Source organism: Manis javanica, chromosome 15 (genome assembly GCF_040802235.1).
Source record: "Manis javanica isolate MJ-LG chromosome 15, MJ_LKY, whole genome shotgun sequence".
Taxonomy (NCBI): Eukaryota; Metazoa; Chordata; class Mammalia; order Pholidota; family Manidae; genus Manis; species Manis javanica.
In genome coordinates this window covers 52200407-52226555 of record NC_133170.1, presented here as the reverse complement: position 1 = coordinate 52226555, position 26149 = coordinate 52200407, and the positions used below count along the sequence as shown (strand labels likewise).

At 39.2% G+C, this 26149-nt stretch overlaps 1 protein-coding gene across 7 annotated transcripts in view; it reads right to left on the bottom strand.

The window, feature by feature from the left end:
- RBMS3 (RNA binding motif single stranded interacting protein 3) overlaps positions 1 to 26149 on the bottom strand; it is a 1487986-nt gene that overhangs the window by 654887 nt on the left and 806950 nt on the right. For 5 of the 7 annotated variants that reach the window (XM_037008613.2, XM_037008610.2, XM_037008616.2 and 2 more), the window contains exon 1: positions 21051 to 21183. The exons of the other annotated variants lie outside the window; for them this stretch is intronic. In XM_037008613.2, the coding sequence (XP_036864508.1) occupies positions 21051 to 21125 (75 nt within the window). In that variant the 5' untranslated portion in view covers positions 21126 to 21183. Of the gene's footprint in view, positions 1 to 21050; positions 21184 to 26149 lie in introns of those variants that run through there. 7 annotated transcript variants of the gene reach the window in all.

Below are 26149 nucleotides of genomic sequence, written 5' to 3'. Positions count from 1 at the left end.
CTGGGCTCTGGAGATACAGCAGAGAATGAGATAGATGAGATATCTCACAGAGTTTCATTTTAATAGGGAAGGCAAATAGCAAACAAATCAGAAAATCAACAAGAAAAATATCCAGTGATCATAAGAGGTATGTGCATTGCAAGGAATTAAAAGATGGTGAAGAAATAGAGTTTGAGGTGGTCAGAGAAAGCATTTTAGCTGCGGCCTGAAAAATAAAAAGAATTCATTCATGTTAAGACTGGGCTGAGTGAGGGGGTAAATGGAGGCAAAGGGGGCAGTGCTTGCCAAGGTCTTGGCATGTTGGAAGCAGAAAGGCAGCCATTGTGGCCATAATACCAAACAGAGGTGGAAGGGGAGAGCGGTAGGAGAGGGGTTCACGGAGTTGGGCGGGGGCCAGGTGGGTGGCTGGTAGTAGGCAGTTTCTATAGGGCAAACTCAGGTGATGTTACCAAAAGCAGCCACCAGGATGTACACAGGATGGTGGAGAAGCCAAGAAGATGGCCAGTCAGTGCAGAGCCACATGTGGGAAGGAGGGAGGGCTCGGGTCACTGGCTTATAGCAAAAGATTAGATTTCCCTTCAGAGAAAGAACAGATACGAACTTTGCTGAGGACCAAGGACCTCGCCACACAACAGCTAGAGCACAAGGACAACAGTATGTCAGATGGAATAACTCCCTAGTTAGCAAGCAAGGGCAAAGGAGAAGGTGACTTCTGCATAGACGCAGGAACAGCATGCCTACCTAGAGGAGGCCTCACGAGAAGCACCAGGGCATCACCAGTGAGGTGACATCTCACAATTGGATGGATTTATTTCTGGGATCTTCCAAGTGATGAAGTTAGAGCTGCCATATCTCCTTGTATCAGTCAAGATTGGGGCAGGCTTTTGTCTGTAGGATTGTGACCTCAGTGGATCCAACTTAGAAAAGCTGAAGAAGGCTGGAGCAGGGCCAAAATACATCCAGGTGTTGTTCTCTCGGGGCTTTTAAATCCATCTTTGCTTGTCTTACCACCCAATCTGAATATGAGTTTAATTTAGAATATACTACTTAGGAATTACTACCAATACTCAAGTACATACCAAATACTATATATATATATACATCAGACAAATTGAATATATTATCCTTAATCCTTGCAACCAACTCATTTAGAAAAGAAGAACAGTGAAGCCCAAAATGGATAGTAAATGATTAGAGTCAAGTTTTTATGATCACTTTTCCTCCTTATAACATGTAGTACATAAAAACAAACAAATTCTGAGTTCCCTACCAAAAGAAAAAAACGTTTCTCTATTCTCCTTCATTAATTAATAATTTGAACATATATTTTCAGATGTATGGACCTAGTGTGATAGGTCCACAGTTCATTCAACCTTATCTGGTGCTCTGATGTATATTTTCTCTCTGGTATGTGCTTAAGAATATATTCACGTCAACAGGATTTATTCTTGAGATTATTATAGAGAAGTGCTATCCTCTGCTACAAAGGTTAAAAAGAGTAACTCAATGAAAGGGGAGTTCACTTTTAAAGTTAAACAAAACAGACAGGTTTTATAACACAGATAGAGATTTCTTAAACTAAGAAAGAGGCCTGGAGGTTGAGGTCTGATGGATTCTTGTTCTAACATAGCACCTGAATCCAGTGCCTAGCACCACACGTCAGACTAAGATATCACAAAGGAAAGACACCCCACCAGGCTGCAGAATCTTTCTGAACAGTGAGCCTAATCTTTTGAATGGTGTCAATTGCCAGGTTCAAGGGTCAGTCAGATTCCACTGGAAGGTCACAGACTCAGCTTCACAATGAAAGGATCTGGCCCAGGGGACTTCAAAGCTCCTTTCAGTGTAAAAAAAAAATTCTCTAGTTCTGCTTCCTAATGAATGAACAAGTGAACAGTAGGTAAAGTGCTCAGAAAAGCAGATGAGCCTCCATTTAGGCATGGCTGTTGGCTATTCAGACCCCCCATCTTTTGGTGGATTTACAGTGGTCCGTGGTTGCCCCCCAGATCTACAGTGTCAGGAACTGGAATTTTCCAGCCCATACTGAGATAATCGGAATCCTGGAACCAGACTCAACCTAAATCAATACACATGAGACAACAGTATAAACAAGCAAGCTAACTTATCAATAGATAACAGATAGTCTTACAAGCAGCATATTCACATTTCAAAGAAACAAAAACACATCAAGTTTGCCAATAAAATGCAGTTGAAAAAAAACGAGGGAATGGACAGACAAGGGGGACTTTCCCCCGCCACTCACACACCAAACGGGCAGGAGGAAGCATCCCACCGCAGAGCAGAGATGCCCTTCTCGATCAGCAAGAATGTTTAGTTCTCAGGATGCAAAGTTCCAAACAAATTAAACATACTCCACTGTCTCACCCATTCCAAATAAAACTCTTCAAAAATGAGTCCACACAAAAAAATCACAGGAACAAAATAGGAGTGAACAGCAGAGGACAACTGCATGTAAGGATAAACCTTAAACCTGGAAAAGGAGATTTCAGACTTTCACATGGGCTAAGTTTCTGCTGGCCAAGTTTTCTAAACTCTCTGAGGTTTATCACTCAAATTCTGTGGCCAGGAACTATTTTCTTAGCATTTAAAAAAGCCTCACTATGCTGAGGACAATCTTAAACCATAAACAAACAAACAAACAAAAAAACCCACGTCACACAGGCTAGGAGGGGAATAAAATTATCTTTATCATCCCCCTCTACAGCTGTCACTAAGTCCTCACTTTAGGCAATCTCATTCCTACTTACCACTTCAAATGCCACCTCCATGTAGAGGACACCTTAATCTCTATTTTTGCCATTGCATTCAGACCTTGCTGCAGCTTTCCTCCCCATTGACTAAAGCCTGTCTTCCTCTGGGCATCCCATCGTCACCTCTGAGGTATATTTAAAATAAGACTGCCGTCTGTATTTTCAGATCATTCTCAGGCACCTTTCTTCAGTACAGAGTCATCTCTCACATGGTTCCTTCTCTGGTCCCTGATGCTTTGTGTTTTCCTATCTATGCTCTCGCAGGTTGAGCTTACCTTCCTATAGGTTTCCCTTTCTGTTCCACTGCATCTTACAAAATACTAGTCACCAATTCAAAGTGCTCTTTGCATGTATGTTACTTTCCTCTCAGTTAAATAACTTGTAACGGCTTCCTTCTACTGACTGACTCAAGATTCTGACTTGTTTGCTTGGCTTCCTCTCAATTTGTTATTATTATTTTTTGGAAACAACTTAATTACCAGTGTGAATTGTTTACAATGATTATCAACTCATACTTGAAAGTATTTAAAAATGACAACTCCAAAAAGACATACAAAACCTTTCTTATGTTTTTCTCGGAGCAAATAAACACAGATGTATGCATAAATATTCACATACCTACCTGCATGGATTCAAAGGGCAGTTTGGGGATCATTTTATAACACTGTTTTATATCTTTTTTTAAAAAAAATCTACCAATATGTCATTTTCCCTAGTAAATATGTCCATAGTCATTGATTTCATGGCTGTACAGTGGTTCCTTGTAAAGATATAATATCATTTATTTAATCTATACCCTATTGATGGGCATTTAGATTGCTAACAAACTTCTCTATTAAAAGCAGGGCTACAATAAGCATCTTTGTGCAAATATACTTTAACCTTATAGAAGATATTTCTAGAATTGGACTTGCTCTATATCAGGACATGTGCATTTCTAGAGCATTTGATACATTCTTTCAAACTGAGCTTCAAAATCTACCTATTTTTAAATATTCTCCTGAGTATAAACAATGTGTGCAAGTGGCTGACTCCCTTATACCTCAACCTACCCTGGTTGTTAGGAATATTTAACTTTTTAAAAATCTAGCAGGTAAAAATAATATTTTGTGTTATTTTGGTCATAATTTCTTTGATTATTAGTGACATTTCTGAGTGCTTGTTGTCTATTTCTAGCTCTTCATTTATGAATTTTTGCCCCTTTAATTATTGGAGTGCTTTCTTTCTGTTTTTTTCCTGTTGAGTAATCAGAACATATTTTATATCTGGAGTATTAAGGCTTTGTCATAGTATTCTGCAAAACTTTTTCTACAAGAGTGTTTATTTGCTTTTTATTTCACATTATCGTAGGGTTTTGTAGGAGGAAGTTTTATAAATACTCCTTTAGTCAAAATGTAGGAATTTCATAAAAACAATAAAGAATTTTAAATATATCATTCTTTTCATTCGTAGTTTATGCCCTTGGAATGAAGTTTACAAATCCACTCCCTGCACAAAGATTAAACCATTACTCACTTTCTTTTCTGACTTCTTAAGGCCTTTAGGCTGCATTCCGGCTATCCAACTCATTCCCTCTCCAATGAATTCTCTGTTCTGCCTAAGTCTATTTTCTTACTCTCCTGTCTCCCCCTAGTTCCAACCTCATGTCTATGTAATATTTCTACTCTTATTCCAGGAGGAATAACCCTCCCATCCTTTGCCAGCTTCACCGATATACCGAATGCCTGATTGTTCTATCAATCTTGAGACTGACCAAGACTCTCTCCCTTCTTGCCCAGAAGCCCTCATCCTTCCTCTTTACTTCAAGTCAATGCCAACTGACTTAGCATTTAATTACTCCCCTTTGTTCCACGTGTCACCTCTTTTTACTCAAAAAAATTAGCAACTTCTGAAGAGCAAGAATCATATTACAACCTCCTTCTGTCTTGTCCAAACCGCTCCATACAGGGCTGACCTAAGGAAGAGCTCCATGAGCAAGTACTGATGGATATATTTTACTTCATGTTCTAAAATTCCACATTTCAAATCACTTAATAATGATAGGATATGAAATAAATGAGCACAGTAATGGACTGAAAGATATTATAATTCACTATTGCACAAACACTGAAAAATTTTTCCTTTTTTTCCAAAACATCTCCAGACCAACCATATACAAAGGTATAGAAGTGGGAAAATGTACTCAAACACCTGTTTTTTTTACAGTGAATACTGACTTAACAAAATGTAATAAAAAAGCAAAAAAAAATGCCAAACACTTTGAAGGTAATTTCGCCTTCAACGTTTTTTCTATATCTATGTCTCTTTGGACTTGAAAGTCACAACTTAGCACTGAATTACTCCCCTTTGGTTCCATGCATTGAAATTAAAATGGAATAAAGAAAACTATAAGAGAAGCACAGATAAGAATGGAGTAAGTTGCATTAAACGTCCCTGAAGATTATAAAATCGATTAAAGGATGTTTAGAGTGAGAGGCCATCCATTCTTCACTTAGTAGATGTTGACTAGAACTCACTATGCCCAAGTAAGTCAATGCTGTAGCATCTGAGGCAATGCAAAGCAACAGACACAGTAAAAAACGATCATTAAAAAAAATTTAAAAAGTAGCAGCAGACAAGGTTTCTTCTCTGTGGGTTCACGGATCTGCCAAAGGGAAGAGAAAATGGGAAATGTCCAAAGAGTATTTATCAGTAACTGTTACTAGCATTCAGGGTAGGAAACAGAATCTTACATGTAGTCAAGTGATGTTTATGAAGCACCTTCTATATGCCACGCAATAATTGAGGACCACACAGCTTGAAGGCCTTTGAGATGGCCCTTGGGTTTTGAGCATGAAGAGCTTCGTGAGGGTAGCTGTTGTAGTTGAAGAGGATTAACAAAAGGGTAAAAATAACATTTAGCAATGCTACATGGGAGCAAGTTTGAAGGATATTTGAAAGCTCAGTGTAAGCTGGAGAAACTAAAACAAAACTCAGTTCCTTCATTCCCCAATGAATAGTCAGAAAATTATCTAGTTAAAACCCAATACCACACCCAGAGCCAGTGCTGGCCTCACTCAAATCATTTTTAAACAAGAGGTTTAACTCCATGGAAGCAAAAGCTGGCACTCTATAAGCTGGCTTTAAGAAAATGACACCTCCTCACTCTTCTAATTTAGTTACATTAGGGGACAAAAGGCATCCTTGGAACTTAAATGAGGAAAGTTTAAGTATTGTGAAATACAGCAATGTAAAAAGCAGACAATTTCCCAATAGATTCATCTCTGACTGCAGGATGAGTTTTCTATGGAGCATTGAGACAAACTTGCATTGCTTTCCAAAACAAATTTTTAAAAAATCATGTAAGAAGTATGAGAAATATCGAAAGCAAATCTCTCTATATGATTTCAGTCCAGCTGACTGCAGAGATGTATGCTGGAGAAACACAATGGAAGTACAAAGAAATGTTTCAATGACTAGCATTGATCTGAGCTATCACAAGGACAAGCACTCCATTATATTCATGCATTGAGTCAATTCCAAGCCTTTCAGTAGCTCTCTCCTTACCATTATTACTAATCACCATCTCTTGGAGTTAATGGTTCTTATTTATATTTTATCATCTTCATAATATGTTAATACATTGGCATTCTTTGCAGAACATTGAAACATTTACTACGAGTTTAATATTGATCATCAAGACATTCTTATCAAATAACTAAATATTCTTGTAATGGAAAGAAATGGAAGGAAACCAAAATGTAAAAAGGTAATGAAATATTAAAGAAAGTTCTAGAATAAAAATATTTCATCTCCCAGAATCATTCTTAGCACACTCAGAGTTCTTTCACCTAACCGAAGCGCTGTTTTCAGTTCTGATTACTAACTTCCTTTTTCAGACTTTGTTAAAAGGTTTCTACATGTACTAAATATATATGAAGGATGGTATACTGTGATTTTTAAGCATGGCTAAAAAACGGTGAGTATTCTAGTTGCAAATAGGAGAAAATGCTAAATTGGCTCTAATGTGTTGAACTAATAAGGTCCCACCACACACATATGGGAAAAAAAAGTCATCTATGCAGGGCTATGTTTCAGAAAGCTCCCTGAATTTCCTAAGAAGTACATGGAATTTGGCCATCAAATGTTGAAGGGTGTAACTGAGATCTATGAAATGTGAATATCTGAAAGAGAATTAAGTGTTATCAGAAATACATGTCCTTGGTCTAACTTTCATCTAGGAAGAGCAAACTGTTGAGGCCTCATGGCCTACTTTCTGCTAAACAGGTTTGAGTTGGTAAATTTTCTACATCAGCCCAGCAGAGCATCTTCTATAGATAAACTTCTGTTTTATTCTTTTCATTGCCATGTTTTGACTTTAATTAAAATTGATATTGGAAGTGAGACAAAGGACAAGAACAGGGGGAAAAAGAAATACAATCTCATTTTGCCTGGGTTCATGAGATTTTCCAGAGTTGTTTTTTTCTAACTCAATTAATGCACCACGGTATTTCCCCGATAGTCAGGTAGGTCCAAACAAGTTCAAGAGATGAGGTCTGTCAGAAAAAACAACTTTGTAGTATTCCAGAAAAGAAAACACCCTTGGTGTTTTTTTTTTTGGACAGAAAATGTCCAAACCCTTGGGACAAAATAATTGCCCTAGGACAAGAATGCCTCACTGGGAGTCCAATCCATTAGGAAGATCTGGGCTGCTTGATGCCACCCTAGCCCGCTGCTGCTAATCTTTCAACTTGGCATACGAGATGGCAGACGAGGGAAATCAACCTGAGACTCAAGTGCTGCCCACAGGAGCTGGGGGAGAATCAATAAAATGGGAGCAGCGCCGATGCCCGGCACCTGCTGGGATTCCAACGATGGTATCACACCCAGACTGAGACCTCCCTGCATCTGCCAAACGGGAGGGGTTCCCTTCAGCTCACACCTCAAGCAGGAAGTTCATCTTCTCATCACAAGAAGCAGGCTCTAACCCTTATCACCAAAACCTTTAAAGGCACAGGCCAGTTTCACTGGACACAGGACCTTCAGCTTAGGAATCCAAGCAGAGATGTCAATCTTCATGTAATAAGGTACTTATCAGGCCATTTTTCAGAGTTTGCATGAGTACAAAGAATTCTACAGACCAACATACATGATTTTGTTATTAATTCTGATTATTTCTGAGAGTTTCTGACAGACCTCTACGGTGTGCTGAGGGAGATTATCTTCATTATATATCTGACAGTTTCACTAGATACAATGAGTATGAATTGCTTTGCAGTAGAAAAAACTACTGAATGTTGAAGAGTTATATATAAACTCTGTTTTCTACAAATGGTAATGAGAACCTTGAAGCAAAAAAAAAGTGAACATGATGGAGAAAAAAAAATACAGAACATAAGATAATCAGCAAAACTTGGAAAAACCATAAGCCAGCCAAACCAAAAGCAGAGTTGATTTCTTTAGCCACAACTGGGTTACTGTTTTCATGCATTCCTTAGTGAGGAAGGCTTTGCACTTTCCATTAGAATACATCTTGTATCATCTATCATTACTTTAGACATATGTTTATCCCTTCTTAGGAAATCGTAGAGGGAAACTGTATAGAGTTCTCTTTTCAAAATAGGAATTTGATTATTCTTACCTGGACTTTTCAAATTTTTGAGTTAAAAAAATCCCTATCTGGATTGTTGTGAACCATTATATGGTATGAGTAGATGAAGTATGACTACCATAGTCAAGATTTTCTATCTTGAATGAGAAAAATAGACAGAAAGATGGGCCTAACCCTCAAGCTGCCTCCCAGCTCCTGAAACTAAGGTCATCCCCCAATATGTCCACCTCTCTGCCAACCCAAGAAAGGAAGCCACATATACAAACTGATATTCTTGGCAATTGCTCAGGAATGGCCTCTCTGATTCCCTTCAAACCACCACTACTACAATTTAGTCCTGACCTACTTGCTTACTCTTATCCCCATGTTCCAAATACTGGCTACTTAGACTGTCTTTGAAATCCACTTCCGCCCCTCCCTGAATTGGAACATGTTGTGACCTTCTTGCCAGAATCTAGGAATGCAACCCTGTGGCAGTTCTCCCTTCACACCCCACCACCCACCCCTTCTCTTCTTTTTTCCTTTATTTTCCTATTGCACTTGCTGACTTACCTCATCTTCTGCTATCATAGGGTGTCCCATAAGCCAGGGATATAACCCACCTCCAGCCAACAGCCCTAAGATACGGAGCCCAGAGGCCCACATGTTTCAGGGAGAAAGATGGGGTAGGAAAGATTGCATCAGTCTGTACATGTAAAAGAAAGATACTTCACTAACACTTCTGGTACATAAAATGCCTTTTGACATAACACATCACAGAGGGGAAGGTAATATTAAACAACTCTGGTTTAAAAATATATATCACTGCCTTCAGCAATGGAGTAATGCATGAGACACACAGCAAGGCACAGACTGATGCATTCTGAAAGCTTTGCATTATGCACTCAGCCTGCATCGCGCTGTCTACTGGATACTGCAGGGTATCCAAAGAGGAAGATCCCGTAGTCTTAATCCTCAGGGAGTTCATGGACTAACTCTGACCCAAACACATCATGATAAGTAAAGGTACATTTGGAAAGCCAAAGATAAATTTACAACCAAGCAAAAACAGAAGAACATTGAAACCCAATCCCACCCTACCCTGGAAAGCAATGGGAAAAAAAAAAAACAGTAACTAACAAGATGTGGGGGGTGGGGGTAAAAGCTATGAGAACAAAAAGAAAGAAGCAGAAGTTTAAGAGCTAAAGGCAAGGAGGCCAAGAAGGTGAATCCAGAGCAGAAAACTTGAGGATAGGAGAAAGGTGGGAAGCAGGAAAGGGAAAGGAGAGTAGCAACTGTGATACAGACAGAAAAGAACTCCTGTCCCAGGAAGGACAACCTGGGAAAGGCAGGGCGGTGCAGGAGATGCGATGGGAGAGCAAGGCCACTTCAGATGGCCTTTCTAAAGGGAGTAAGGACGAGGAAGTGAGTAAGACGGACTTGGCAGCAAACATGGACCACGAATAGTAACAGCAAAAATAGCTAACCTATCTTGGATCTCTATTGACCCAAACTCCTCAATGACCTTGTAAAATCTAGACTTTATTTCACCAACTCTCTAACACGCCCATGTGCTGAGAGGCCAGGGCTCCTAAGTGCAAATGCACACATATCCTAATTCAACTGCTCCCTGGATCCCCTGCTCATTAGTGACCTGCAAACCTCACTCCTGTCTGCTTAGCACCTTGTATTGTGTGATTCTCATGCCAACACAGCTTCACTGCTGTTACAATTCACGCTGCTCTTAATGCCCCTCTGAGCCAGATACTTACTACACAGAACAATACAGCTTTGCTCATCATGGTATTTTTGAACATTTGTGGATTTTATGAGCATTTTATATGCAGAAATTCCAAAATATGTGTTAAAATTTGATATGAAAGACTTTTCTCAGAAACATTCTTGTTTCCAGTCAAAAGCATGAATAATGTTTTCACCCAGGTCTTCCCTAAGAACAAGGGATGGCTAAGCCAGAACAGCAAGAGCAAGTACTGAAGCTTACTAACCACTTGGACCTATGAAAAACCAAATGAAAGCACTAACTTGTCTTCCTAAGCATGGAGGTTTTGTTTCACAAGGCACCGAAAGCCCCAACTCTATGGCTCCTCCGGATCAAGTTCTCCATTTGCATTAAAGTTTTTCCCAAAGATGGCACTTCAATTTGTAAATTGTCTTCCTGATTAATGGCTCTTATCCTTGCACTTTGGAAAGGGAAGCAAATAGTCAAATTCCAGTAACTTTCAAAAGTGGATTAAGACCTGATACCTTTAGCATTTCTATTTTCTGTCTCCTCTTCTCTTTGTTTTGTCTTCCTTGGCACTTTTCATCAAGCCCTTGTTAAATTAAAATTGTAGAACTGCTATCTGTTTTTTTTTTTTCTTTACCATTCTATTGGCAGCCTTTTGAGGATATTAGAGTCAGGATGATTAGAATCATTAGGATCATTAGAATCCACAGTACAAATAATTATTATGAAATTACTTGAGGAAAAATTAGAATCAGTCAATCAAAAAGATTTCTAAAAGATGTTATCCGGAATGGTAGGGGGAAAGATAGTAGATATCTAACTTGCATAACATATTTATCAATATACCTACAATCATGGGAAGATACTACACTTTTGAAAGAAAGTGAAAATGATTAGGCATTCCTATGTTGATGAGACTTGTCCCTTTCTCCTTTCACCTAACAGCAAAAAGATTATTAGAAATGGAAAGAACAGTATATGTCCTTTTAAGACCACTTTGCCCCTCCATATTTCTCTGTGGTTATAGAGCCTCAGAAAAAATCAGAACCATTGAAATAATCCTTAAAGTTTCCAGCTGTGTGTGTGTGTGTGTGTGTGTATTATGTGTGAGAGAGATAAATCAAAGCTGATTCATTTGGTGATGAATCTACTGATGAAATTTGGTGAGATCTTGCTGGAGGGCTGAGAAGAAAACTTAAGAAATTAGGTGGGGAATCAAAACATTGGGTGATTATGAGAATTCCCTCTCCAAGACCGGAAGCAGGAGTGCATTTCCAGGTATGAGGGCATGCATGGAGCTAGAAAGAGAGAAACAACTCCTACATGATTAAGGTAGGAGGAGATGGTCAGGCTCTGGGCCTGGGAGCCTGATTTTCTTGTATTACTGGTATAAAATTGAAAACAAAGGACGCCCTCACTTGCTGAGAGCTGGAGATACCGCAGCATCAGGGTTATGAGAATTACGTCGCTTGTGAGAGTAATGGTAGGTCTCGTTGGAGCGTGCATACATGCAGAGACACGTGTTCTTTCAGAGGCACATAGCTTCTGTAGGGCTGAGAGGGACCTCTGGACACCAAAGAGAAGTTATCCTAGGTGAGTAACCATGGACCCTGGGGAACAGGAGGACATGGCAGTTTTAATTCATGTAACAAACCCATGAACATGTTTAGAGACAGCTTTAGAAAGAGTATGCCATAATAAATACTGAGCCACTTTTTGCCTTCTGCTTGTACCTGTAAGCAGGGAGCCCACGGAAACACCTGGTACATTCAAGTGCTTTTTTTTTTTCCAATTGGTAAACAATTCCACCAACTGCACAATGAAAAACTTCTGTGAACCTGGCACCCAGATCTGGAACTCCCAGTGGCTCTTGCTGCCAAAGGTCAATCCAATGTGTCTGCTTTTGACATAGTTTAGCCAAAGAATGTTAATGACATTTTCCAATATGCTGTACTGTTCTACCATATGTCCCACCCTGGAAATTTGGGGTTACTAAAATACAGAGATATCTTGAATGCCAAAAGGCCACAAGAGTTAGAGATAGGGCCAGTTTTTTAGATTCTCTTACCACTTTAGGGACCCACGAAAACACTGATGAGATGAAAAAAATGTATTGTCTCCAAATTAAAAAGAAAATTATAAAACCAAAATTAGTGACCATTTGTTTGCATATCTACAAAACATAACACATTGTCAACTTTATTCATTGTTCTGCTTAGTCCAATCTTTCTTGGTACTTCAATTAGATCTATAGGTTAGATTTTTTTTTCATTTTCCAAGACACCCATGTATACAAGATGATAACCCAAAATTCATAAGCATACACAGATGAATTTGCTTGCACTTGGAAAGTTGCAGCAGCAAAATTATAAAAACTCCTTGAATATTTTTTTGCAAAAAATCTGCTTTGATGTGGAATGTGAGCGCACACCGAAATGGTTGTTAGTATGCAGGATGCGGGCCTCCGATAGTGTCGAGAAAAAAATACAGAGGTGATACAATGACTCTTCACTTCTCCCACTGTTAAAGGAAGTCACTAAACTGGGAGAACAATTCTTCCATATTCATATTCCCTCTGACTTTTTCCTTATCTTTTTCCAGCTTATCAACAAAGTTAAACAGAAGAACTAGACAGAAAGGGAAAACGTCTCACTGCTCACATGAAGTCAAGTGGTCCTAACAGATGAATAATAAAATTTAAAGACAGTGGTCAGTATTTCCGGAATAAATTGAGAAGAGGACATCAGAACTGTATACTTTCCAGAATTTCCTGCCTACCTTAGATTAAAACACACATCCTTATTTCTATAGGTGCAGTCTGAATTGGTGTGCACAGCAGTGGAGAAGACCTGGGAGCTGGAAGTCAAGAGCAAAGGTTAATTGAGAAGAGGTCACAACCTTTCAAGGAACTAGTACAAAGTCCAAAAAAAAAAAAGAAAAAGAAAAAGAAAAAGAATTTTTCTCATCTCTCCAGAAAAAATTAAACATTATAGAGATGTCATATACTTTTCTACATATCACACAGAAAACAGTCTCTGAAATTTTATTCCAAGCTTTGTACACACTTCTTCAAATATTTCATCTACTCAAAACTATTTGGGAGCTTAAAAATATATTTGTGTGCATTTTAAGTTACTTTAGCTCTAAGTTATATTCAGGATGCCATGGCCCCATTTCTATGAATGATAAATTTTAAAAAGGGGCAACACAAAAGTTTACAGACATCGGTAATACCTTCAAGTAGGATTCACAAACATTATGAAAAGCCTTTAAGGTATCTTCACCAGTTACAGAAAACCAGATAGTTAGCATTCTGTTGTCTATTTTCCTTTTCATTAAACTGTCATCAATCTGCACTATGACTAAGATAAATAGACAACAGCACACTAGATAGAAATAGGGAGACTTTCAAAAAATCCTCCATAAATTTTATGCACAAGGCATACTCAGCTTGAAGACTATTAGCTAAGAATGAGAAGGCTGAAAGTTCATCTGCATCTGGCATTTTGAGTGCACTATGTAACAATTCCTTCATCCCACACTAGAATGATTAGAAAAGCTAATTCTAAAACACATGAAAAAACAGTACCTACAACAATTACTACCAGGATTGAACATATCACAACATTTACTTTTTCTTCTATTATATCTTACTTCCATGCAACAGGAGAGGACATTATCAGGGCTATCTTGACTGTGCATTAAGTCCGGCCTATGTTTTGTATTGGTTTATCATTCATAAAATGAAATTCAAAGTTCCATTTGCTTTTATTAACTAAGCTAAAAGGGCCTTTAGGGGATACACACAGGGTAGTAAGGAAAATAAAGAGGAAAAGATAATGCTCTGGTTTATATGTCCTGAAAAAGTTATTATTTTCCTCCCACAATACCGTATACTATGGTTACTATGGCATTTCTTTCACATGCTCTAAAGGCTACCACTATTGAGAAATTCAGGGATTTGAAGGATTTGTAAATTCCAGTCAAAAGAGCATGCCATCCATTGATTGTTATTTCCATTTTGACACCAGCTCCTAGAAGCATTCATGAAATCAGGGTTGTCAGGATCTGAATGAGGCACTCCTATTTCCTTTATTAGTCAACATCTGCATGAGCTCTCAGCTCTTACACCCACCACCTGTAGAGAGCGAGGTCACTGAGTAGAACTAAGCATCACACTGTCACTACTAAGTCTTTGGATAAGCCCTGATTCCCACCCCTCCCGCAAAGGAGAAACCTTTAAGCGCCACAACAAAGCAGACAATGATGATGATTAAATGATGTCTGTCATCGTGTCCCACCCCTGGGAACTGCTCTCCAACCACTCCCAGGTGATGGATGTGTTTCTCTCCATGCACTGGATTTAGATGTGGCAAAGGATGCAGACAGTCAGATTTGTCAGATCACTAAAGTCAGCGAAGCAGCATTTGATCTGCTGTGTAGGACACCCTGGGGACCCAAACAAAAACTCATCAGTGACACAAAACCGAGGTCACCTCCCAACACCACTAATACCTCAAAGCAGGTTCATTCACCTCAAAACTAGAGTCACAAAAGCCAAAGCCCGGGGATCTTAGAGAACCTGATCTAGAAACCAGTTTGCTGACACACAAATCAGAGAATTTTCCCCAAAGAGTAACAGAATCCATGTCTTATCATTTACTATCCATACTCTTGAAATGGGATGTCTATTAGAGGTTGATGATCTGAATTATAAAACTTTATCCAGATATATGATTCTACATGGCATATATTTCCTGACCAATAAATCTACATGGCAAGAAAAACCAAAGTTTTCCAAATGTGAACAAAGTCTCTGTCAACATCAACTTGCAAAAGCAAAATTAAAAACCAAGACAAACTGAATCCAGCTTACTTCTGCCCACCCCTCTTGTTTTTCCTTTTTAAAATTGAGTTTTAGTGTCTAAAATCTAAAAACCAGCAGTCATCTCTACAGGTTTTTTCAAGGCCATGAAAACAATGACTTATAAATGAATATTAGCATTAGTAATTTTGCAGATTTGTAATCTCTAGGAAACTAGAGGTTATTGTATTCATGAGCAAATACTCTTTCAAAAACTCCTAGTTAAGGCATCCCATAAGAAACAGAAATCTCTTTACTATCATATCCCTGAGAAACAAATGGAGCAGAAGTTGTGTCTCCTTGGGTAAGTCTGTAATTTTTAACAGTAGTAACAAAAGAGCAATATTCATATAAAACTGAACCTATTTTTCAAAAATCTTAAAAAAGAATCACACTGCCGCCTATGTTGCTCTCTCTAAATTGCTGATCCTTATTATCTATTGCTCTTTTGTTTAGGGATAAATGGCCTGAAGGTTTTCTTACAATAGTTCCACAGATTAATGATGGAAAAAATAGAGAAGGAAAACATTTATAATTTCCAAGCGGAAATGGGAAATTCACTTTTGCTCTTCACATATGTACTCCATGGGAGTAATTTTGATCTTCCCATTTGCACTGGTTTCAGACCCATTCAGTAACTGTGTGTCTTCTAATTAAAAGCACTCCATACTTAAAATAAAAATTGATATTCTATGTCTGCTTCCATTTTCAGAAAGCGTATTTTTTAATCACATCCAAAATAGTTCAACATTTTTCCTGCTACTGCAAAAAATAGCAACACATATCCTCAACACACGTACTACAGCACATGAATGTATTTTTGCTCTTGGTCTCCTTCAGCTCCATCTGCACTCCTGCTGTGCAACAGCTATAGCATAAAAACATCTATTCTCACATGCTTTTGATATTACACTATTTAATCGCATACAGCTGTGGCTTATGAGACTGTTACAAAACACAATTTTAATGTAGTACTTGAAGCCAATTTTGGATAAACATCAACCATTTACTCTGAATAAGAAGTCCAACACTGAAAACATTTTTCTTTAAAGGGAAAGACTGGTTTTCTTTGAATTCGGCATGGGCATAATTGTGACTGAGCCCTCTCTCTGCCAAAAAGACTGATAATGTCAAAAGGGATTGTGTAAAATCATATTAGTGCAAAATGATGCCTTCCAGAATCCTTGGAGCCAGAAAGACCTGGAATGAACTTACATCCTCCCTTGTCTTTTCACCTCCCTCCCTGCAGATCGCCCCTATGTCCACCCCTCAAATAGATTTTATTGCTTCATGGAAATGATTTTGAGTTATGATTCTGTTCTTCTCTTGCAGAACTCAGAGAAAGTGAAAGGAAACTGTGTCAGAAAGCTACTTTTAAAAGAAATGTATCTGGTGTTTTCCTTAAGTTTGGAATTATTCTGGAGGAAAAAAAACTTTTAAGATTTCAATTCCTTTTCGGTAGGCACTAAACTGTGTTGGGAAAACAATGACTACATTATAGAAGAGATAATTCCAATGATAATAAAGATTTGGGGGGAGAAAAGAAGAAAAAAATAACTAACAAGGGAGAGTGGCCCGTTGTTTCTATTTTTTCCTCATGTTTAAGACCAGTTGAAATTATGTACATTCTGAAATGAGACAAACAAAATGTATCATAGTTTCATGGCTCTCACATTACCCCCCTGAAACGAAGGAAATATTTGGAGTTGTACCTAAAATTTCTATTGCTGGAAGATTTTAGAAAGCCAGTACGTTTCAGCCTTTCAAAGGAAAACTTGGGGGTTTTCGAGGCTGTTTTAAAACTGGCAAGTTACCAACTCTGGCTATCAATACAAATCTGGGGCAGGAAGTACTAAGGAAATTCTAAACCTGTTCCTTCCCTTTGCAAGATTTTCTACATTTTCATGTGCACGAAGTGTGTTAAGAGGCTGTTTTGCTTTGCTTTTGAAGGAGCTGTGCATTCACGTCCTTACGAATGTCCTTTGCCCCACAGGAGCCTCTCTTCCCTTCCTACTCCTCAGTCTGTGGGTCCCAGTGTTTGTTCTTTCCATGGCACAATCAGCTGGGCTCCAGCTAGACTTTCAGAGATAGGCGGCAGTCCAGGCTGCACATGGTTGGAAATGCAGCCTGAATCATTGTGCAGTTGATGAATTACTCCTTCCACCTGACCCCAATTTCACACCAGGCTCTCCATACAATCTGAGGACCAAGAGCCAGAGAAATCCTCTCAGGGTCCCATAGTCTGAACCCCTTACTTCAAGATCTTCTGGAGAAGCAGGTGACCATGAAAGAGAGTCAGCAGACTGATGTAAGAGCAGTGTGGTTAGGTATGGGCACTGGTTTGGGAGAAGCATGGTGACCTGGTAAAGGGATGGGAATGGAAGAAAGGACAAGATTCTTGTCTGTGCGTGGGCAAATTTGAAAGTTTTATGAAGACGACTAACATCTTCCAAATAATCACTTTGAGAGAAATATTGATAGAAATAGTTATTTCTCAAATGGCACAATACCATTTCACCAGGCTGTGACCATGTTTTACTATTTTAGCTTTCCTAGTTCAACTAGTTTGTTTTTCCAAGAACCACCCCCCTTCACCAAAGTACTTGAAATTCAGACTGAAATTCACCCTGGGTCTCATAATGTAATAGCAACAGGTTAGTTGCTTTAAATGGACTACAACAAAATTCTGAGATACGTTAGATTACAACTCAATCAAACATCATTACATGTATTATTATTAAATCAATAAACTTTTTAGGGTTCCCTTCCTCTAAAACTTGCTGATGATTCTGGGTGGCCTTCCAACAGCAAATTTATTTTGGTGATACTCTCTTTTTTTAACCTAGTTATGTCTCCTATTTAAATATTATGACATGTCATTGAGATTTCTTCATTATTTCTTAACCAAAGGCAATGTTTCCTTTTGAAATTACTCCTTTTGGTAGGAAAAAAAGTTGTTCAAAAAGAAAATTAGTAATGACAGCTTTTAATGAGAAATCTAGGAGACTAAACATACTCTCAAGGTACAGCCAGTTCCATGTCAGCTACTGGGTTTTCAATTAATTTAACTTACACATACATTTTTCTAGTATCACCTTTTTAAGCATTTGGAAAATTATCCAGAGACAACATCCAAAATATCTTATTTCTAATTTGTTTTTGTTTTTAAGCAACAAAGTTATCAGACTGGTACTAATGTAATGGGAAATAAAAGGCACACAGAAGGCAGGGATGTGTCAGAAGTTTTGCTGAAACTTTCATTGCATTTGAGGAAACTGAAAATATTTGCATTTATTTTAAAATTCCACTTTCATTTTGCTTGTATCATGAAAAAAGAGCAGCTGTATGTTATACACATATTTAAGTAGAAAGGGAAGGTTCAGTGTTTTTGCATTTTCTGAATGAAAATACTAGTAAACATTTCAGTTCTTTAAAATCCCATGAAGATTTTTCTACCCAGAACTAATGTCAGCAAATAGCTTTTGTGGATTAGTTCAAAAAAATTTGAATTTAGAGAACAATGTAAGGTGTGATATCACCAGAATGACTTTTGTTGTCAACCAAACAATTCTATTTTTATCAACCATAAGGATACTTTATATGTCAGCATCATTTTAGATAGCTATGATTTTAAAATTGGATAACTGTAAGCCAAACCTAGGATAATGAATTTTATGAATTCTACCTAGGCTTATCAAGTAGACATAAGCAGCATGTATTTCTTTCAAAATTATTATGGATCATATTTTGAGATATGTCTAAATGGACAAAGAATGATACTGAAATAATTTCATTTTTATGTTATACTGGGACATGATAGTAACTTATGACATAGTATTAACACTGTCAGAGATTCCCCACACTTTAAAATATGATTGCACATTACCCCTTCATCCTATTTCCTGTGTGACCAATTCTCAAAGTCTCAAAACAGGGCACCTTTTCACATCTTCAGCTTCCAGGAATGCTATTAACGTCTGTCATTTCAGAGACACCATAACAATATTCAACAACTTCACAGCACTGTTGAAATTTGACAACATGATAGTCAATATGAACTACCATGACAGCCCAAGTAGCTGATCTTACATTCCTTACCACCCTGATCTGATTACCCGAATATCAGCTTAGGTCACCTAATGGATCTAACTTCTTTAAAAATGTTCCAGAAGTTGATGGCTTTGACTAGCTTGAAAGTAACAAGATCCAGATGTCACTTGTCTACACAACACTAAGCTACACAGGACCCCAAAACAGATTAAAAAAAAAAAAAAGCTCCCTTTGTATTTGTCAGGCTCTCTGATTTTCCCGCACACTTCCACTTTCCCTCTTTACCCTAATCTCTCTCTCACACACACACACACACACACACACTCTTCCCACCAGTGTGGCTCATCCACCATCCTGTCTTTAATATTATGGGCATGGCATTATTTCCTGCTAGTAATCAGATAAAAGAAATCTCAGGCAGAAAAGCAATTATTCCGTTCAACATGATCTAAAGTTTCTTTTCTGAATATACTTCATAGCAGAAAACAAGGACCAAAAAGAAAGCATGAATTTTGAAACATTTGGAAAAATTTAGCCAAATGAGTAAAAAGGATGGAATGTCTGATATTTTTCATGCAACCCTGGAGTTCGTTGTTTTTGCTTCTTTGAGGGATGAGAAATGACTATAAATTTCCCCTTTTTAGCTTGTCCTTGCTTTGCTACTTCCTTGAGGAAGGCAAGCAGCGTGCTCTACCCAATCCCCCAAAGAGTTAAACCTCAAGGCACTGGAGCAGGAGGGCTGGTCTATTTAAGCAGGAGCAGCACAAACTAAATGCTCACAAAGGCAAAAAGCAATGTGAGTCGACCTTGGAGGGGCAGGGTGAAATCACAGTGCGATTGAGAAAGAAAGAAAAAGCAACAATCTTGAACATAATACTGCAAGTTGGCTGCCTGGTCTGGTTTACAAGTAGGCATTGTTTGATGAGACAGAATAAATGAGAGATAACTACAGCAGGAATTAACAAACCCTAATTACATCAACCAGTCCTGGTGACAGCACAGTTCACTCAGGCGTGCCTTGTTCCCTCTCGGTATATTTTTTTATTTATTAAGAAGACGGTGGAGTCTGGCTAGTGCAATACAAAACAGTTGTTTCTGCAAAGAAACATAATCCATGCGTTCAAGGTGGTAATTCTACCAACATTCCCCCTCCTCCCCATCAAGTCCAATTTAATTGACAAATTGGGGTGGTGATTTCACACCTGAGAGTCTTTCATGTCTGAACTGCAGGATAAAGTTCATGGCTGGTACTGCCCTCTGCTTAGTTACATGGGCTTGCCACTGGCCCCCCTTATGATTGTTGGAGCACACACATAAAGCCCAAAGTATTTAACCAGTTCATGTCCAATTAGCATCAGTTATGTTTCATTCCATTTTAAGACCCAGGCCTCCTGATGGCAGCTAACACAGAAAACAGAGCTTCTAAAAGTACAGAACATCTATCGTAAAGCTTCTAAATTCAGTCTCTGGCAACCTGATCATCCTTAATATAAATTAAAATAGGCAAGGCAAATAAGTAAAAACAAAAATGCACCCAACAAACTCTAAGAGACTTTGGTTAGCCGCCCTCTACCTTTCCACACCCTTCTTTCATTCTATACTCAGCGATTAAAACTTTGAGCTCCCCACCCTGGCTGTCCTATCCAGTAGGGAAGAATATTTCAGAGCCACAAACAAAGAACAGCTCACCAGAAAAGTCCCTGAAATTGTAGTCTTGTGCCTGATAACCACTGTTAAGATCTCCTTTCTAACAGCCCTGCCCATCTGCAAAGGACTTGACCGAGATCAGGAACATTTAATGCTCCCAAGTAACAACAAAGGAACTAGAGTGAAACTGTTCTCTCTCCTTAAAAGAGAAAGCCACAATCCTCGCTGGTTTTCTGCTTATATTATCCTCTGCCTCATTAACTCCATTGGTATGTTACTAATTTCAGGGAAGAAGGAAGAGGTGATAGGGGTGGGGGGTGAAATAATAATTGCCTTGCCTGTTTCCCATCCCAAGTGCAGAAGGATACGACACTGATTGCCAGACTGGGGGTCGAGCCATACCTTGGTTTGGAGATACTGAGGATAGTAGTAAGTGTACTGGGGGTACATTTGTGGCTGATCCAGGCGTTTGCCCATGTAGCTGGAATCCTGATCTCCGAGGCAGGGAACTGGATGACAGGGTATAGTGCCCCAGGCCGAGCTTCCTCTTAAACCACTATTCCTGACAGTCCCAATGACTGATGAGGCTTCGGAGAATCCTCGTCTTCCACCACTCGCTAGTTCCAACACAGCAAGAATGTAAAAAAGAAACACACCAAAAAAAAAAAAAAAAAAGGACGGGGGATCGGTAGGGGAAAAAAAACCCCCACACAGCCTCCCCAGATCTTGCCTGCCTTCCCCCAGCTGTTGGGGTCCACTTGGGACCAGGCAGTTTGTTCCCTACCAGGCTGTCTGTAGTGATGTCAATTGCCAGCGTTTGTAAAAGGGGGAAAAAAAAATCAAAGTCCTTTTAACACAACTCCGAATCCTTGCAAATCAGCTTCCTGTCTCCTGTTTGTTTCTTTCTCCACCTTAAAGAAAAGAGGGGAAAAAAAAAAGAAAGAAAGAAAGAGAAAGTAGAAAAGGAAAACAGAAAAAAAAAGAAAGAAAAAGAAAAGGGGAAAGAAAAAGAAAAAAAAGGGGGGAAAAAAAAACCTTGCCCAGCTTAGTTGCTGCTGTCTCCCTCCCAGAGTGACATGGTGTTCGGGGCTTGTCCTGTCCTTTCATTCACTTCCCCTCCTTCCAGCCGGTGGGTGGAACCGAGAGAGCCTCTCCAGGGAGCAGCGTACGCAGTCCAGAAGGCTGCAGTATTTCCTCCAAGAAAAAAAAAATAATAAAGGCTGCTTCAGCCCCTGCTGCACGCAAAGTTCCGATTCCCTCTGCTGGCTATCTCGAAAAGCAGAGCGATTCTCGCAGCGAAGCTGTTGCCGCGGCTACTGAACCCGGGAACTCAAATGCTGGCGGTGGATTATTCCTTATCCTTCCCTCCATCTACCCCGCACAAGAGCTGCCTTCTCTTCTTTTCTTGCCAAGTTTCAAGGTAAGCCACTCTGCTGAGCAAAACACAGAAGAGCAGGGGAGGGAAGGGAGAACGGAGGGAGGAAAGACGCGAAGAGGGAAAGAATTAAGGCAGAGGGACTACCCTTGCTGGGTAAACGGAAAAAGTGCGTCCCGTGATGCTTTCAAACCCTGTTAACACATTAAAGCCAGCTGTACCCAAGACCTGGTTTAGAAATAACCTTTTACTTCTTTGAGGACATGGAGGATGCTAAATATTGAAGAAATTTGAGAGTCTGCTCCGGGATAACTATTAACAAGCTATGCATCATCAGATGGCAATGAACAACTTATTGTAGCAGAAATATTCATTCTTGTTATTACATCCATTTCATAAAAATCCAAAGAGGTATCCCCTCAGGTTTGTTTATGAGCTTCTTGATAAATAAAACCACTGTGTCTCTCATTGTCTAGCTCTTTATGATTGTTTTGATTCACGGATGCTTTAATCGTTTTACTGATAATTGTCCCAGAAAAAGAGAATAAAAATCATAATTACTTGGCAGAGTTTTTCCCCACCAATAATAAGTAATATTCTGACATGGCTATCAGCTGCTACATTGTAATACAAATTGTTTCAGAGAAAATATATTTCCTTAAAGGGTCCCTCTTCAAGACGGGAGAGGCTAAAATTAGATGTGCCAGCTGTGTTTTGCTGAGAGTGCTCACGCATGCCCAAAGCGTGGGCAGCTCAATATTGAGCTTCTCTTTACTTTGTCAGGTCGGCTCTGTTCTCTCCAGCCCAGAGTCGCCTTTGCAAATAAAAGGTCCCTGGTACGAATCCAGCTTCCCAGTTAAGAAGAACAGAGAATTGGGGCCCCATGGCCAATACAGTGCCCATCCAACCCTGGGGCAATTGGCTTTATTCAGGGGTCTGGTTATGGCAGCTGTGCACATGCGTGTTCCCTGGAGAAAGGTAAGGATGATGGGTAGTTTTATGTTTGACTTCTGACGACAATTAGAAGGCAGGCAGGAGAGAGGGAGGTTGGTAGTCAACAGCCCTGGTAGCACTGTAATTGAGAAAATTAACTCAACTTCACAGATGTTTAAATGTGTTATTCTGGGCCTCAGTGATCCCATCTAGAAAATGGAAAGACAATTTACCTAGCCAAAAGTGTTAAGCAATCAGATGCTAAATAAAAATCTCATTGATTTAAACATCCTTCAGTGGCATCTCAGACATTGCTCAGACAAAGTCCTGACTACTTGGAACAGTTTTCAAGACCTTGAAAGTCCAGCTGCTTTCTCCAGACTCGGTTACCGCTGCTCCTCACATTCTACACTTGAATCACACTGACCCGCTTTTAGGGCCGCAGTATGCTCCCTCCGGGCCTTCTACCACTCCCCATGCCCCGAGGAGTGTCCGACCCCACCTCCACGCTTGCCCTTCCCCCATCTTTCAGTTCTCAGCATGGAAAACACCCACTCAGAGTAGCTTTTCCTGAATCCCTGCTTCCCCACACCCTAGATTTGACCTAATAGAATACTTGTCCTATAGCACTCTCTATTAATTACTTCTTTTCTGATGCTCTAAAAGCATCAGAAGCAGTAAAGTAGGAGAACCCATTATTTTCATTCACCTTCATATTTCCAAAAATTGTCATGGATTCTGGCTCAAAATGGGTGCTCTGTAACTGTGTGAAGAATATGATATCTTCAATGTGATAAACAATTCTAACCCAGCCCATGTCCTTCTCTCAGTCCATTTCAGTTCATTTCCTGGTGCAGGGGATGGAGCAATACCCAGCCCAGAACAAGGCCCTTCCCTTGGAGAGTGTATAGTCCCATGGAGTGATAAGGTGATGAGTCAACAGGCAGTGTAACATCAGGTGATAGCGCTGCTGAGAAATATAAAGCTGAGTGAAAAGAAATCGACTTACAGGGTTTCTATTTTAAATGGGGTAGTCAGGAAATGCTCACCAAGGAAGAGCTCTGGGGTTGAGAGAAGGGTGTGGACCATGCACTGGGTGCTGGGCCACTGAGAGGCCTTAGCGTGAAGCCGTGGCTCCCACCGAAGCTGCCCTGGCTCCTGTCCTGCCCCTGCTGCCTCTCTCTGACTCCATTTCCTCAGCCCTCCTGTGTCTGCACACATCACAGAGCTGTAAGAGAATTCGTCAAGACTAACATGTGAAGCATTTATAACACCTTGGAACCTATTGAATCTGCTCAATAAATATCAGTCTGCATGTGGGGAAGAGCATCCAAGACAGAGGGAACAGCAAATACAGAAAGTCTGGCAGCAAGAATGCATCTTTGATTTGCACAAGACATGGCACAGGGACTGGAATGGAATCAACGAAGAGCCAAAACTGTAAAATGAGGCTGGAGAGGTACTGGGACCAGAGCATCTGAGTCGTGATGAGAACTTGGTGGGGAAAGCCAAATAGTGTTAATAGAACAGCCAGGACTCTCTGCTGGCTGTAGCTCTTGTCATCTTCGACTACAGAATGCTGTCCTCCTAATGTCTGATCGACATTCGTCTAAATTCTAAGACCTGTAAGATCAAGATCCTAGATTGCTTCTGCCAGTTTTTCCTCTATGGACAAAGGACATCAGTATTCTTTTATTAATAACTGACCTAGATACTCCTTGAAGGGAAAGGAATACTGTCTTATTTACCAATCAAAAGTCAAATAAATAACTCCTCAACCAAGCCACAGCCCACTTACATGTAAAGTTCCTAGCATGTGTTGCAGCTATCAGCAATTTCTACACAAATTGCCACTTTCTAAAATGCTATTTTAGTTCATGGATTATTATTATGTTCTGGGCATCAACTGTCATTAGCCTAAGAACATTCATTGAACATTTATAACTTTTCTTAAATAATACAAAGATGGCTTACCTTTCATGAGAATTGTACAATCTGTGTTTTGTTTATATATTTTGTTTTTTCCCTCAGAGATACCAGTAGCCATTGCAAGTCAGAAAGCAAGATACTCATGTCAGAAATAGCTTTTATATCATGTCAGCTCTGTGAGAACAGCAGCAATTGCTATTTAAATTAAATGATCAAGTTAAGAGATACCTAGTTGAAGGCATTCTCTAAATCAGAAGTCAGCTGTATCCCATTTGCGGACTACATCAAGCGGCATGGATTCCTGTAGATTCACCTGATCACAGTGCAAACTGGAGAGGCACTCATTTAAGACACACACTTGGCTAATAGATTAAGATGATGGCTCAGACATACCACCTGGAAGTAGAAAAGTAATGGTACTAAAATGAGGGTCATTTGGGTAAAGATGGAGACTTTCTTCTGGCTTGCCCTTGACTGATCCACTCAAAGAAGAGCTAGGTCCTCTTTGGGAGATTTATGTTTTAAATTACAAAGACTTAGTCAAAAGCAAAAAAGGAACAGTAAAGATGTAAGGAAAAACCATGATTGTACTATCTTTGAAAGCAAACATTCTATTCAATCTTCAAGAAAAACATTAATGACCTTGAAAAAAGAAAAATATATATAAATATATATTTTAATGTTGGCATTTCTTGCCCTCTTTATTCAAATTTGTGAAATCCCTTTCCAATGCAGCAGTTGCCAAAGGGGTATTTAACATAAAAATTGGTTTTTAAAAAAAAGGACAAGATAGTAGAGTACAAATTCCAACATTAAAGCAGTCTAACAACTTACCTCTCTCCTACTGGAGACTTATCAGTGGTTTAAGAAAATACCTGAGACAACTTAGGAGAAAGAATATTAGTGATTCAAGCATGTGTAGTCCAAATTTAAACTATAATCAAAGGTAAAAGTATTAATGTAGATACAGACAATAAAAATTGGCCTTGGAAGAAACTGCCAAGCCTCAGGGCAAAATTATAATGGACTATGTAATTCAAGACAGTTAATCAAGTAGAAAAGCAAGAATAATTTAAAACAATGAACATTATTAACTTCAACAAAGTTGAAGACTGAGCATCTGCTTTGTGCCTAAATAATCGAGTGAACCAATATAATAAGTATTATCACCCTTGTCCTCAAGTACACTTAGTAACTCACTCTCAAACTACCAGCCATTCATAAATGAGCTTAACATTTTTCTCATACTTGAGTACCAATTCAT